This window comes from Haliotis rubra, unplaced genomic scaffold, assembly GCF_003918875.1.
Source record: "Haliotis rubra isolate DU_JTF1 unplaced genomic scaffold, ASM391887v1 Scf269, whole genome shotgun sequence".
Classification (NCBI taxonomy): Eukaryota; Metazoa; Mollusca; class Gastropoda; order Lepetellida; family Haliotidae; genus Haliotis; species Haliotis rubra.
In genome coordinates this window covers 143,821-159,467 of record NW_025766769.1, presented here as the reverse complement: position 1 = coordinate 159,467, position 15,647 = coordinate 143,821, and the positions used below count along the sequence as shown (strand labels likewise).

Sequence of the window (15,647 nt, the reverse complement as noted above, 5' to 3'; positions counted from 1 at the left end):
GTAGAGCAACACTGCCTCTAACCCTTCATTAGACCACATAACTATACACTGTAGAGCACCACTGCCTCTAACCCTTCATTAGACCACATAACTATACACTGTAGAGCACCACTGCCTCTAACCCTTCATTAGACCACATAACTATACCCTGTAGAGCACCACTGCCTCTAACGCTTCATTAGACCATGTAACTATACACGGAAGAGCAACACTGCCTCTAACCCTTCATTAGACCACATAACTATACACTGTAGAGCACCACTGCCTCTAACCCTTCATTAGACCACATAACTATACACTGTAGAGCAACAGTGCCTCTAACCCTTCATAAGACCACATAACTATACACTGTAGAGCACCACTGCCTCTAACCCTTCATTAGACCACATAACTATACCCTGTAGAGCACCACTGCCTCTAACGCTTCATTAGACCATGTAACTATACACGGAAGAGCAACACTGCCTCTAACCCTTCATTAGACCACATAACTATACACTGTAGAGCACCACTGCCTCTAACCCTTCATTAGACCACATAACTATACACGGTAGAGCACCACTGCCTCTAACCCTTCATTAGACCACGTAACTATACACGGTAGAGCACAACTGCCTCTTACCCTTCAATAGACCACATAACTATACACTGTAGAGCACCACTGCCTCTAACGCTTCATTAGACCACGTAACTATACACGGTAGAGCACAACTGCCTCTTACCCTTCAATAGACCACATAACTATACACTGTAGAGCACAACTGCCTCTAACCCTTCAATAGACCACATAACTATACACGGTAGAGCACAACTGCCTCTTACCCTTCAATAAACCACATAACTATACACGGTAGAGCACCACTGCCTCTTACCCTTTATTAGGCCACATAACTATACACTGTACGTAGAGCACCACTGCCTCTTACCCTTCATAAGACCACGTAACTATACACGGTAGAGCACCACTGCCTCTTACCCTTCATAAGACCACGTAACTATACACGGTAGAGCACCACTGCCTCTAACCCTTCATAAGACCACGTAACTATACATGGTAGAGCACCACTGCCTCTAACATTTCATTAGACCACATAACTATACACTGTAGAGCACCACTGCCTCTTACCCTTTCATAGACCACATAACTATACACTGTACGTAGAGCACCACTGCCTCTTACCCTTCAATAGACCACAAAGCAATTCTGTAGAGCACCACTGGATGACCAACGGCTTCTGTGAGATCAACCAACTACTGTATGACACAATGCTTCTGTGAGATTCAACCAACTACTATATGACACACTTACTGCTTCTGTGAGATTCAACCAACTACAATATGACACACTTACTGCTTCTGTGAGATTCAACCAATTACTATATGTCACACTTACTGCTTCTGCAAGATTACACACTTACTGCTTCTGTGAGATTCAACCAACTACTATATGACACACTTACTGCTTCTGTAAGATTCAACCAACTACTATATGACACACTTACTGCTTCTGTAAGATTCATCCAACTACTATATGACACACTTACTGCTTCTGTAAGATTCAACCAACTACTATATGACACACTTACTGCTTCTGTAAGATTCAACCAACTACTATATGACACACTTACTGCTTCTGTAAGATTCAACCAACTACTATATGACAAACTTACTGCTTCTGTAAGATTCAACCAACTACTATATGACACACTTACTGCTTCTGTGAGATTCAACCAACTATTATATGACACACTTACTGCTTCTGTGAGATTCAACCAACTACTATATGACACACTTACTGCTTCTGTGAGATTCAACCAACTACTATATGAAATACTTACTGCTTCTGTGAGATTCAACCAACTACTATATGACACACTTACTGCTTCTGTGAGATTCAACCAACTACTATATGACACACACACTTACTGCTTCTGTGAGATTCAACCAACTACTATATGACACACTTACTGCTTCTGTGAGATTCAACCAACTACTATATGACATACTTACTGCTTCTGTGAGATTCAACCAACTACTATATGACATACTTACTGCTTCTGTGAGATTCAACCAACTATTATATGACATACTTACTGCTTCTGTAAGATTCAACCAACTACTATATGACATACTTACTGCTTCTGTGAGATTCAACCAACTACTATATGACATACTTACTGCTTCTGTGAGATTCAACCAACTACTATATGACATACTTACTGCTTCTGTAAGATTCAACCAACTACTATATGACACACTTACTGCTTCTGTAAGATTCAACCAACTACTATATGACACACTTACTGCTTCTGTGAGATTCAACCAACTACTATATGACACACTTACTGCTTCTGTGAGATTCAACGAACTACTACTACACACTTAATGCTTCTGTGAGACACTAACTACTATATATGAGACACACTTACTTCTGTAAGATTCAACGAACTACTATATGACACACTTACTGCTTCTGTGAGATTCAACCAACTACTATATGACACACTTACTGCTTCTGTAAGATTCAACCAACTACTATATGACACACTTACTGCTTCTGTGAGATTCAACCAACTACTATATGACACACTTACTGCTTCTGTAAGATTCAACAAACTACTAAATGTCACACTTAATGCTTCTGTGAGATTCAACGAACTACTATATGACACACTTACTGCTTCTGTAAGATTCAACGAACTACTATATGACACACTTAATGCTTCTGTGAGATTCAACGAACTACTATATGACACACTTACTGCTTCTGTGAGATTCAACCAACTACTATATGACATACTTACTGCTTCTGTGAGATTCAACCAACTACTATATGACACACTTACTGCTTCTGTGAGATTCAACCAACTACTATATGACACACTTACTGCTTCTGTAAGATTCAACAAACTACTAAATGTCACACTTAATGCTTCTGTGAGATTCAACGAACTACTATATGACACACTTACTGCTTCTGTAAGATTCAACGAACTACTATATGACACACTTAATGCTTCTGTGAGATTCAACGAACTACTATATGACACACTTACTGCTTCTGTAAGATTCAACGAACTACTATATGACACACTGCTTCTGTGAGATTCAACCAACTACTATATGACACACTTACTGCTTCTGTAAGATTCAACCAACTACTATATGACACACTTACTGCTTCTGTGAGATTCAACCAACTACTATATGACATACTTACTGCTTCTGTGAGATTCATCCAACTACTATATGACACACTTACTGCTTCTGTGAGATTCAACCAACTATTATATGACACACTTACTGCTTCTTTAAGATTCATCCAACTACTATATGACACACTTACTGCTTCTGTAAGATTCAACCAACTACTATATGACACACTTACTGCTTCTGTAAGATTCAACCAACTACTATGTGACACACTTACTGCTTCTGGAAGATTCAACCAACTACTATATGACACATTTACTGCTTCTGCGAGTTTCAACCAACTACTATATGACATACTTACTGCTTCTGTGAGATTCAACCAACTACTATATGACACACTTACTGCTTCTGTGAGATTCAACCAACTACTATATGACACACTTACTGCTTCTGTGAGATTCAACCAACTACTATATGACACACTTACTGCTTCTGTGAGATTCAACCAACTTCTATATGACATACTGCTTACTGCTTCTGTGAGATTCAACCAACTACTATATGACATACTTACTGCTTCTGTAAGATTCAACCAACTACTATATGACACACTTACTGCTTCTGTGAGATTCAACCAACTACTATATGACATACTTACTGCTTCTGTGGGATTCAACCAACTACTATATGACATACTTACTGCTTCTGTAAGATTCAACCAACTACTATATGACATACTTACTGCTTCTGTAAGATTCAACCAACTACTATATGACACACTTACTGCTTCTGTGAGATTCAACGAACTACTATATGACACACTTAATGCTTCTGTGAGATTCAACGAACTACTATATGACACATTTACTGCTTCTGTGAGATTCAACCAACTTTTATATGACATACTTACTGCTTCTGTGAGATTCAACCAACTACTATATGACATACTTACTGCTTCTGTGAGATTCAACGAACTACTATATGACACACTTAATGCTTCTGTGAGATTCAACGAACTACTATATGACACATTTACTGCTTCTGTGAGATTCAACCAACTTTTATATGACATACTTACTGCTTCTGTGAGATTCAACCAACTTTTATATGACATACTTACTGCTTCTGTGAGATTCAACCAACTACTATATGACACACTTACTGCTTCTGTGAGATTCAACCAACTACTATATGACACACTTAATGCTTCTGTGAGATTCAACCAACTACTATATGACACATTTACTGCTTCTGTGAGATTCAACCAACTTTTATATGACATACTTACTGCTTCTGTGAGATTCAACCAACTACTATATGACATACTTACTGCTTCTGTGAGATTCATCCAACTACTATATGACACACTTACTGCTTCTGTGAGATTCAACCAACTATTATATGACACACTTACTGCTTCTGTGAGATTCAACCAACTACTATATGACACACTAACTGCTTCTGTGAGATTCAACCAACTACTATATGACACACTTACTGCTTCTGTGAGATTCAACCAACTACTATATGACACACTTACTGCTTCTGTAAGATTCAACCAACTACTATATGACACACTTACTGCTTCTGTAAGATTCATCCAACTACTATATGACACACTTACTGCTTCTGTGAGATTCAGCGAACTACTATATGACACTTACTGCTTCTGTATTCTGCTTCTGTAAGATTCATCCAACTACTATATGACACACTTACTGCTTCTGTGAGATTCAACCAACTACTATATGACACACACTTACTGCTTCTGTAAGATTCAACCAACTACTATATGACACACTTACTGCTTCTGTAAGATTCAACCAACTACTATATGACATTACTTAATGCTTCTATGACTTCTGTGAGATCAACCAACTACTGCTTCTGTGAGATTCAATCAACTACTATATGACACACTTTACTGCTTCTGTAAGATTCAACCAACTACTATATGACACACTTACTGTTTCTGTGAGATTCAACCAACTACTATATGACACACTTACTGCTTCTGTAAGATTCAACCAACTACTATATGACATACTTACTGCTTCTGTGAGATTCAATCCAACTACTATATGACACACTTACTGCTTCTGTAAGATTCAACCAACTACTATATGACACACTCTACTGCTTCTGTAAGATTCAACCAACTACTATATGACACACTTTACTGCTTCTGTAAGATTCAACCAACTACTATATGACACACTTACTGCTTCTGTAAGATTCGAACCAACTACTATATGACACACTTACTGCTTCTGTAAGATTCAACCAACTACTATATGACACACTTACTGCTTCTGTGAGATTCAACCAACTACTATATGACACACTCTACTGCTTCTGTGAGATTCAACCAACTACTATATGACATACTTACTGCTTCTGTGAGATTCAACCAACTACTATATACCAGACAACTAAATTATATCTTACTGCTTCTGTGAGATTCAACCAACTACTATATGACACACTTACTGCTTCTGTGAGATTCAACCAACTACTATATGACACACTTACTGCTTCTGTGAGATTCAACCAACTACTATATGACATACTTACTGCTTCTGTGAGATTCAACCAACTACTATATGACATACTTACTGCTTCTGTGAGATTCAACCAACTACTATATGACATACTTACTGCTTCTGTAAGATTCAACCAACTACTATATGACACACTTACTGCTTCTGTGAGATTCAACCAACTACTATATGACATACTTACTGCTTCTGTGAGATTCAACCAACTACTATATGACATACTTACTGCTTCTGTAAGATTCAACCAACTACTATATGACACACTTACTGCTTCTGTAAGATTCAACCAACTACTATATATGACATACTTACTGCTTCTGTGAGATTCAACCAACTACTATATGACACACTTAATGCTTCTGTGAGATTCGTAATCTATAACTACTATATGACACACTTACTACTGCTTCTGTAAGATTCAACCAACTACTATATGACACACTTCTACTGCTTCTGTGAGATTCAACCAACTACTATATGACACACTTACTGCTTCTGTAAGATTCAACCAACTACTATATGACACACTTACTGCTTCTGTGAGATTCAACTAACTACTATATGACACACTTACTGCTTCTGTGAGATTCAACCAACTACTAAATGACACACTTAATGCTTCTGTGAGATTCAACTAACTACTATATGACACACTTACTGCTTCTGTGAGATTCAACCAACTACTATATGACACACACTTAATGCTTCTGTGAGATTCAACTAACTACTATATGACACACTTACTGCTTCTGTAAGATCCAACCAACTACTATATGACACACTGCTTCTGTGAGATTCAACCAACTACTATATGACACACTTTCACTGCTTCTGTAAGATTCAACCAACTACTATATGACACACTTTTACTGCTTCTGTGAGATTCCAACCAACTACTATATGACATACAACTTACTGCTTCTGTGAGATTCATCCAACTACTATATGACACACTTACTGCTTCTGTGAGATTCAACCAACTACTATATGACACACCTACTGCTTCTGTAAGATTCAACCAACTACTATATGACACACTTACTGCTTCTGATTCAACCAACTTTACTATAATGACACTGTAAGATTCAACCAACTACTATATGACACACTTACTGCTTCTGTAAGATTCAACCAACTACTATATGACACACTTACTGCTTCTGGAAGATTCAACCAACTACTATATGACACACTTACTGCTTCTGTGAGATTCAACCAACTACTATATGACACACTTACTGCTTCTGGAAGATTCAACCAACTACTATATGACACATTTACTGCTTCTGCGAGTTTCAACCAACTACTATATGACATACTTACTGCTTCTGTGAGATTCAACCAACTACTATATGACACACTTACTGCTTCTGTGAGATTCAACCAACTACTATATGACACACTTACTGCTTCTGTGAGATTCAACCAACTACTATATGACACACTTACTGCTTCTGTGAGATTCAACCAACTACTATATGACATACTTACTGCTTCTGTGAGATTCAACCAACTACTATATGACATACTTACTGCTTCTGTAAGATTCAACCAACTACTATATGACACACTTACTGCTTCTGTGAGATTCAACCAACTACTATATGACACACTTACTGCTTCTGTGAGATTCAACCAACTACTATATGACATACTTACTGCTTCTGTGAGATTCAACCAACTTTTATATGACATACTTACTGCTTCTGTGAGATTCAACCAACTACTATATGACACACTTACTGCTTCTGTGAGATTCAACGAACTACTATATGACACACTTAATGCTTCTGTGAGATTCAACGAACTACTATATGACACATTTACTGCTTCTGTGAGATTCAACCAACTTTTATATGACATACTTACTGCTTCTGTGAGATTCAACCAACTACTATATGACATACTTACTGCTTCTGTGAGATTCAACAACTACTATATGACACACTTACTGCTTCTGTGAGATTCAACATTTAACTATTATATGACACACATTTACTGCTTCTGTGAGATTCAACCAACTACTATATGACATACTTACTGCTTCTGTGAGATTCAACCAACTACTATATGACACACTTACTGCTTCTGTGAGATTCAACCAACTACTATATGACACACTTACTGCTTCTGTGAGATTCAACCAACTACTATATGACACACTTACTGCTTCTGTAAGATTCAACCAACTACTATATGATGACACACTTACTGCTTCTGTGAGATTCAACCAACTACTATATGACACACTTACTGCTTCTGTAAGATTCATCCAACTACTATATGACACACTTACTGCTTCTGTGAGATTCAACCAACTACAATATGACACACTTACTGCTTCTGTAAGATTCATCCAACTACTATATGACACACTTACTGCTTCTGTAAGATTCAACCAACTACTATATGACACACTTACTGCTTCTGTGAGATTCAACCAACTACTATATGACACACTTACTGCTTCTGTAAGATTCATCCAACTACTATATGACACACTTACTGCTTCTGTGAGATTCAACCAACTACAATATGACACACTTACTGCTTCTGTAAGATTCATCCAACTACTATATGACACACTATCTGCTTCTGTAAGATTCATCGAACTACTATATGACACACTTACTGTTTCTGTGAGATTCAACCAACTACTATATGACACACTTACTGCTTCTGTGAGATTCAACCAACTACTGTATCTATGTATATATACAGATATATATATATGGGTCATTTTCAAAATTGGTAGTATTTTCTTTCTGTTCCAAATAATAAACAAAACTCTTAACTTAAAATGAGTTTTTTGTGCTAGAAAACATATTTAGATGTTTACTAGTCATGTGGTACATCATTAGTCTTGTCATTTGGAAATTTATATTTAGCCTCATTTTAGGGTCAAAATTAGCAGATTTGCTCTGTCCAGAGGTGACGGTCCTAATATCAATGTTCACAAATAATGTAAATATGAATGCAAATAAACAAACTAATTCATATTATGCCATTTAGGATTGATCAAGCATACTCAAACTGCATTTAATTTTGTTTCAACTCTCAAAAAGGTTTTTTCTACAAATTGTAACATGCTTGTCCTGCAATAATTTCCCCCTGGAGCTGGATTGTAATTCTACTTCCTGTGTCTGCTTGAGCTAGCCCCTGTGGATGTGACAGTAGATGACATAAAGAGATTCAACACATTTTGCAGAAAACTGACACCATCAAATAAGTATAAATGTTATGTGTCAACCTTAACTGTCCAGACCGTTACCAATGTATTTTGTGTCAAACATATCTCTCTTTTTTTTTAAATTTCAATGGATATGTTGCTCAGAAATGGAAGAGGTGGAAGGCATGTCCTTGAAATCAATTAGGGATCACTCATTTTTAGGGCACCTTGCCTCTAGGCAGGAGACATATTGAAATCGTTCGGATTATTATTATTTATTATTCCGCCGTATTTTGTACCAAACATAGCTCCTAAACCAGAGCTCAGAATCGCTTCCAAAAAATCACCAGGGTGCCCACAATGCTGAAGTTGATTGCGCCAAAAACTCAGGACTCGAGGCCCAATAGCAAGGGGCAGATAATTCAAAATTAATTTAAAAAATTCAATTTCCAAAGCAATAATCTCCGAAACTACATGTCCAATCACTACCAAATTTCCGGGGCAGCTCTGGAATCTGATTACCTTCAATTTCAACTACAGGAACCATGGGCCTAAGAGGCACCGTTTGGCCGCCATATTGGATTGAAGGAAATTTGAAGTTTTTGACGGGTAGGCGTTTGTCTGCATCAGATAGCTGAGATCATGCCGATTCCAGAACACTAGTCGTTAAGATTGTAGACACAAGGACAGCAGAGCTACAGACTGTTAAAGAGGGAACTTTTTCTTCTCCTGAACTATTTGAAAGGTACATGACCCTGTTCAAAAACGTGTTCTGGGTGTGTTTTTAACGATTTCTAGCTCTCAATACAAGTCTGAAACCAGTCATCTGATTTTTTCCAAAATTGGCCTGTATGTGTAGACTATGAGCCCCAATTATACATACCAATTGCAGTAATACGGCATCAAAGACAACTGGGCAATAAGCCAAATTCTATTTTGTTCACAAAAGTTGCTATCTTCATTGGTTCTATACAGTACACAATGAAAGTTTGCAATATGTATCTCAAACGTTTGCTGATTATATTTTGTTCATGGTGCATGTTAAAAGTATCACCGTTTGGTGGCTAGATACATATCTTTTGCTATTGGCAATTGAGCTAGGTGAAGGAAGCGCCATGAGAATCTACCAACAACCCCCACTCGCTGGGCTTCCAATGCCCAAAGAGCAATGCACTTTTTGTAACAATTTGGTCTTCTGCTGTTTGTATATGGATTTCTAAACTTCGTATGTACCTGTATCCAGGTGTAAGGTGTACCTCCAGTATATGCACTTGCTCTCGATTCACAAGTTCAGTTGCGACAGCCTGAGAGTAACAGTGTAATGGATACTGATACAGACTACAGAAGTGCCTTACTTGCTGTGACTTCACAAGTTCAGTTGCGGCAGCGTTAGAGAAAGAACGTTATGGATATAAATACCCGCTATAGAAATACCGAGCATGTGCGCTTCGTGCCAACTGCTGTTGATATTCAAATGGAAATTGTGTCTACCGACAGTGCATTAAAATGTGCATCATGACTCGTCAGGTACCTCTATCGGTTGGACTGCATCATCATGATAAAGAGTATAACAATGTCATTCTTTCAGTCAAATGGCACCAGAGTGGTGTTTACCGACAGTTAAATGTGAATCACGACTACTCAGCTACATGTATCAGTGTGTAATGCCGATTAAGAGTATAACAATATCATTTTTGGCACAGACCTCAGTGACAAATGTTTTCTTCAATCACAAGATAATTGTCTCAACAGTCTGCATAGGAATTACGACGAAGGGCTTCCTCGGCACCCACGTAACATCATGTCATGACTTTCCCAAACCATAGCATCTCCCGGCAACAGCTGTTGATGTCAAATGGGCAAATAGAATTACCTCCATTAACAATATCCTACTGACGACAAAAAAGATATTTTAAACATTTTTGTTCACCTGGTGTCAAAGATTTTCAATGATCCATCACATATAATTTTCACAGCAAAGTAACGGTTTGGACAGTCCTTGTAACAGTCAGGACAAAATGATTTGTATTTCAAAAAGTTGTTCATTAATATTTGAAATATAACAAATTTATAATTACTTTAAGAGTTAAGATAAGTTTAAGCATGGAAGTTTACTGTTCAATGGAGTTTTGATGTAGTAGCATAAAAAACAGTCTCTAGTAACGGTTTGGACAAATAATAGTAACGGTCTGGACATATCTTTGATAAATTTCAATTTTGAAGAATATGTTCTATGGTGTGATAATAAATTTCTATTTACTTATCTAATATACGGTATCTGCTTTAAATAATAAAAACCAAAACAAATTTATCACGTTAAGTTTCTATTTTCTATAAGATCTATAGTCTTTATGAATTAAAGGTAACAGTTAGGACATCTATGGTAACAGTTTGGACCAAAGGTAGTAAGGGTAAACAACTTAATTGTATTCCAACCTTTAAAGATTTGCTGGGTGTAAACTGTTTTAACTTTAACTGTGAGATATGTAAGGCTACCATTTACTTTGAATATTTGCTAGGTGCTAATATGTTGGCCAAACCTTTGTATTTGATAAATATGTGTTGCCATCTCACGATTAACAAAAACTAAAGGTATCCGAGTGAATGAAAGAAGTATATTTCGTGGAGATTAATATTGCACCATAATATCAACAGCAAAATGATATCTATGCAGTGGCCTGTGTAGCATGACCATGTGTACAGTATCATAGTTGTTGCAGTACCTTTCAGAATTTAATCTTTTGCAACTTTTTAGAGGGATAACATTTGTTTGTTACACTGATGTCCTGACCGTTACCAATAATGTCACAACCGTTACTATTCATTCAATTTTCGTTCCCCAATTGCACTCTTCTTTAGATTATAAGTGATTTTCAACCTAGACAGGTGTGTTTTTCTATTCTTTAGAAGCTACAGTTTGTTTTTATTCAAAAGCCTAAATTCATTCACAAGTTTCATATTGATATAACAAATGTCCAAACCGTTACCACAGCATGGAAGAAAACATGTCACATTTGTTACAAGTTACAATTTCTAATACACATTTCACTGTCTGTCCAAAATAGGGTTAGCAGTTGAAGTAAATGATATTATTTTTTCCTTTCATGTTACCTGGTTCTATGTTGAATTAAATTGTTTACGGTTTATGTCCAGCCCGTTACCATTCCTGTCCAAACCGTTACCACTATTGTCCTAACCATTACTCGTGTTAATTGACTGCTCTAATTAATTCATGATAATACATGAAACACTTCTCTTTATGCTGGTGTCATCAAAAGATGTTCTGGGCTTAGTAGCTGATGTTTATTTTGGACAATTTTACCTGTTGAAAGCTATATACATAATAATGTTTTAGAAAAGTGCCATTATTTTGTGGTAAATAAATGAAAGACACAAAATAACACTTTCAAGATTCATGATAATAGTTTTTACCTTCAAGTTTGACTAAGGCTGTGTAAAAGCTGTGTCTGCCATCTTTAAAAGATTTTTATGAATTATTCTGATTAAAAAGTGGTAACGGTCAGGACTTTCCCTCACCCTATTACATACATACATTCCATCCATCCATCCATCCATCCATCCATCATTCCGTAAATTACGCACGACATATATATATTTCTCAGTAATTTCTGGGATAACTATATATTTCTCTGTATATAAGTACAGTCAATAAATCACCTTAGCATGTGTGGCGTCACTATTAACAAAGACGTCAATACTGCTGCGGAGTTTGGCTATCCTAAGATCCCAAGCATCTTTAATCAGTGTCCGGACTTCGTCTGCCCGTGGGATGTCATCTGTGGCACTGGATGTCATCTGTGGCACTGCAAGAGACATCATGAATACAAGCACTGCAAGAGACATCATGAATACAAGCAAGGCAAAAGACATCATGAATACAAGTACTGCAAGAGACATCATGAATACAAGCACTGCAAGAGACATCAAGAATACAAGCACTGCAAGAGACATCATGAATACAAGTATTGCAAGAGACATCATGAATACAAGTACTGCAAGAGACATCAAGAAAACAAGCACTGGAAGAGACATGAATACAAGCACTGGAAGAGACATGAATACAAGTACTGCCAGAGACATCATGAATACAAGCACTGCAAGAAACATCATGAATACAAGCACTGCAAGAGACATCATGAATACAAGCACTGCAAGAGACATCATGAATACAAGCACTGCAAGAGACATCATGAATTACAAGCACTGCAAGACTGACATCATGAATAGAAGCACTGCAAAGAGACATGAATAGAAGTACTGCAAGAGACATCATGAATACAAGCACTGCACTGAAGAGACATCATGAATAGAAGTACTGCAAGAGACATCATAAATACAAGTACTGCAAGAGACATCATGAATACAAGACACTGCAAGAGACATCATGAATACAAGTACTGCAAAGAGACATGAATAGATGTACTGCACAAGAGACATCATGAATACAAGTACTGCAAGAGACATCATGAATACAAGCACTGCAAGAGACATCATGAATAGAAGCACTGCAAGAGACATCATGAATACAAGCACTGCAAGAGACATCATGAATACAAGCACTGCAAGAGACATCATGAATACAAGCACTGCAAGAGACATCATGAATTACAAGCACTGCAAGAGACACATCATGAATACAAGCACTGCAAGAGACATCATGAATAGAAGCACTGCAAGAGACATCATGATTACAAGCACTGCAAGAGACATCATGAATACAAGCACTGCAAGAGACATCATGAATAGAAGCACTGCAAGAGACATCATGAATAGAAGCACTGCAAGAGACATCATGAATAGAAGCACTGCAAGAGACATCATGAATAGAAGCACTGCAAGAGACATCATGAATACAAGCACTGCAAGAGACATCATGAATACAAGCACTGCAAGAGACATCATGAATACAAGCACTGCAAGAGACATCATGAATACAAGCACTGCAAGAGACATCATAAATACAAGTACTGCAAGAGACATCATGAATACAAGCACTGCAAGAGACATCATGAATACAAGCACTGCAAGAGACATCATGAATACAAGCACTGCAAGAGACATCATGAATAGAAGTACTGCAAGAGACATCATGAATACAAGCACTGCAAGAGACATCATGAATCGGGCACTGCAAGAGACATCATAAATACAAGTACTGCAAGAGACATCATGAATAGATGTACTGCAAGATACATCATGAATACAAGCACTGCAAGAGACGTCATGAATAGAAGCACTGCAAGAGACATCATGAATACAAGTACTGCCAGAGACATGAATACAAGTATTGCAAGAGACATCATGAATAGAAGTACTGCAAGAGAAATGAATACAAGTACTGCAAGAGACATGAAAACAAGCACTGCAAGAGACATCATGAATACAAGTACTGCAAGAGACACCATGAATACAAGCACTGCAAGAGACATCATGAATAGAAGTACTGCAAGAGACACCATGAATACAAGCACTGCAAGAGACATCATGAATAGAAGTACTGCAAAAGACATCAAGAATACAAGCACCGCAAGAGACATCATGAATAGAAGTACTGCAAGAGACATCATGAATACAAGTACTGCAAGAGACATCATGAATAGAAGTACTGCAAAAGACATCAAGAATACAAGTACTGCAAGAGACATCAAGAAAACAAGTACTGCAAGAGACATCATGAATAGAAGTACTGCAAGAGACATGAATACAAGCACTGCAAGAGACGTCATGAATACAAGCACTGCAAGAGACGTCATGAATAGAAGCACTGGAAGAGACATCATGAATACAAGTACTGCCAGAGACATCATGAATACGAGTATTGCAAGAGACATCATGAATAGAAGTACTGAAAGAGACAAATGGTAATCTACACTGCGGAAGTTTTGTACCCCTCAGATAAGTGCAAATTGGCACGGCTCCCATGGCTGAAAGTTATGAATACACAATGCCATTTAGAAAGTGGTCAAATGTAACATATGTTATATTTGGGATTGCACTTTTTTTAATAAAGTACAGATTCTAGTACTATTATTGGGTTGAGTCCCATCTGGACAATTAGGTGCCTCACTGAGGGTATCGGTCCGAATCCCAGATGGGACTCAACCCAACAAAAATGTAATTTTCTGAGTAAAATTGATATTTTATACTTATCCTGACTCATGCTATTTTGCTTGTCTTCTTCTTCTTTGCGAACATAGTGGAACACTTGTATCTCCCAATTGAAGTTCCCTTCAATGTAAAATCACTAATTAGTACTCACCCTGAGTTATCTTTCCCCTCGCAAGCGCGGGAACGAGGGCGCCACCTCCCACCATGTGCCTCACTCTCTCCTTTTGTAGCGAGCCCAACACTTGAATTTACAGGGAAATCCAAAGTGTTATGTGGGGAGGACGGGAGGGCTTACCTCATGAGTCAGGATAAGTATAAAATATCAATTTTACTCAGAAAATTACATATTTTTCCTTATCCTGACTCATGCTTTTTTGCTTGTAGAATTCGACGGCTATGGAGGTGGGATTATATAATACTTTGGATTGGGATAATTAGTGATTTGAATTGTAATGACTGTAAAGGCTTCATAAAGGCACTGAACTGATGAATTCCTGCTGCTAACTTATCAGCTGCCATATATGGGTTATTACAATATAACTATTACAATATACTTATTATGATAAAGTATATACAACATTAGTACAAAACCTAAGACAAGTAGACTTAAGTTGTTAATGTGATAGCATAAACTCCTC

General features: G+C 37.3%; 1 protein-coding gene across 1 annotated transcript in view; it reads right to left on the bottom strand.

Annotated features, from left to right (window-relative positions):
• LOC124280496 (DNA replication complex GINS protein PSF2-like) overlaps positions 1-15,647 on the bottom strand; it is a 34,589-nt gene that overhangs the window by 2,385 nt on the left and 16,557 nt on the right. The window contains exon 4 of the mRNA XM_046716435.1: positions 12,559-12,685. Within this exon, the coding sequence (XP_046572391.1) occupies positions 12,559-12,685 (127 nt within the window). The remainder of the gene's footprint in view (positions 1-12,558; positions 12,686-15,647) is intronic.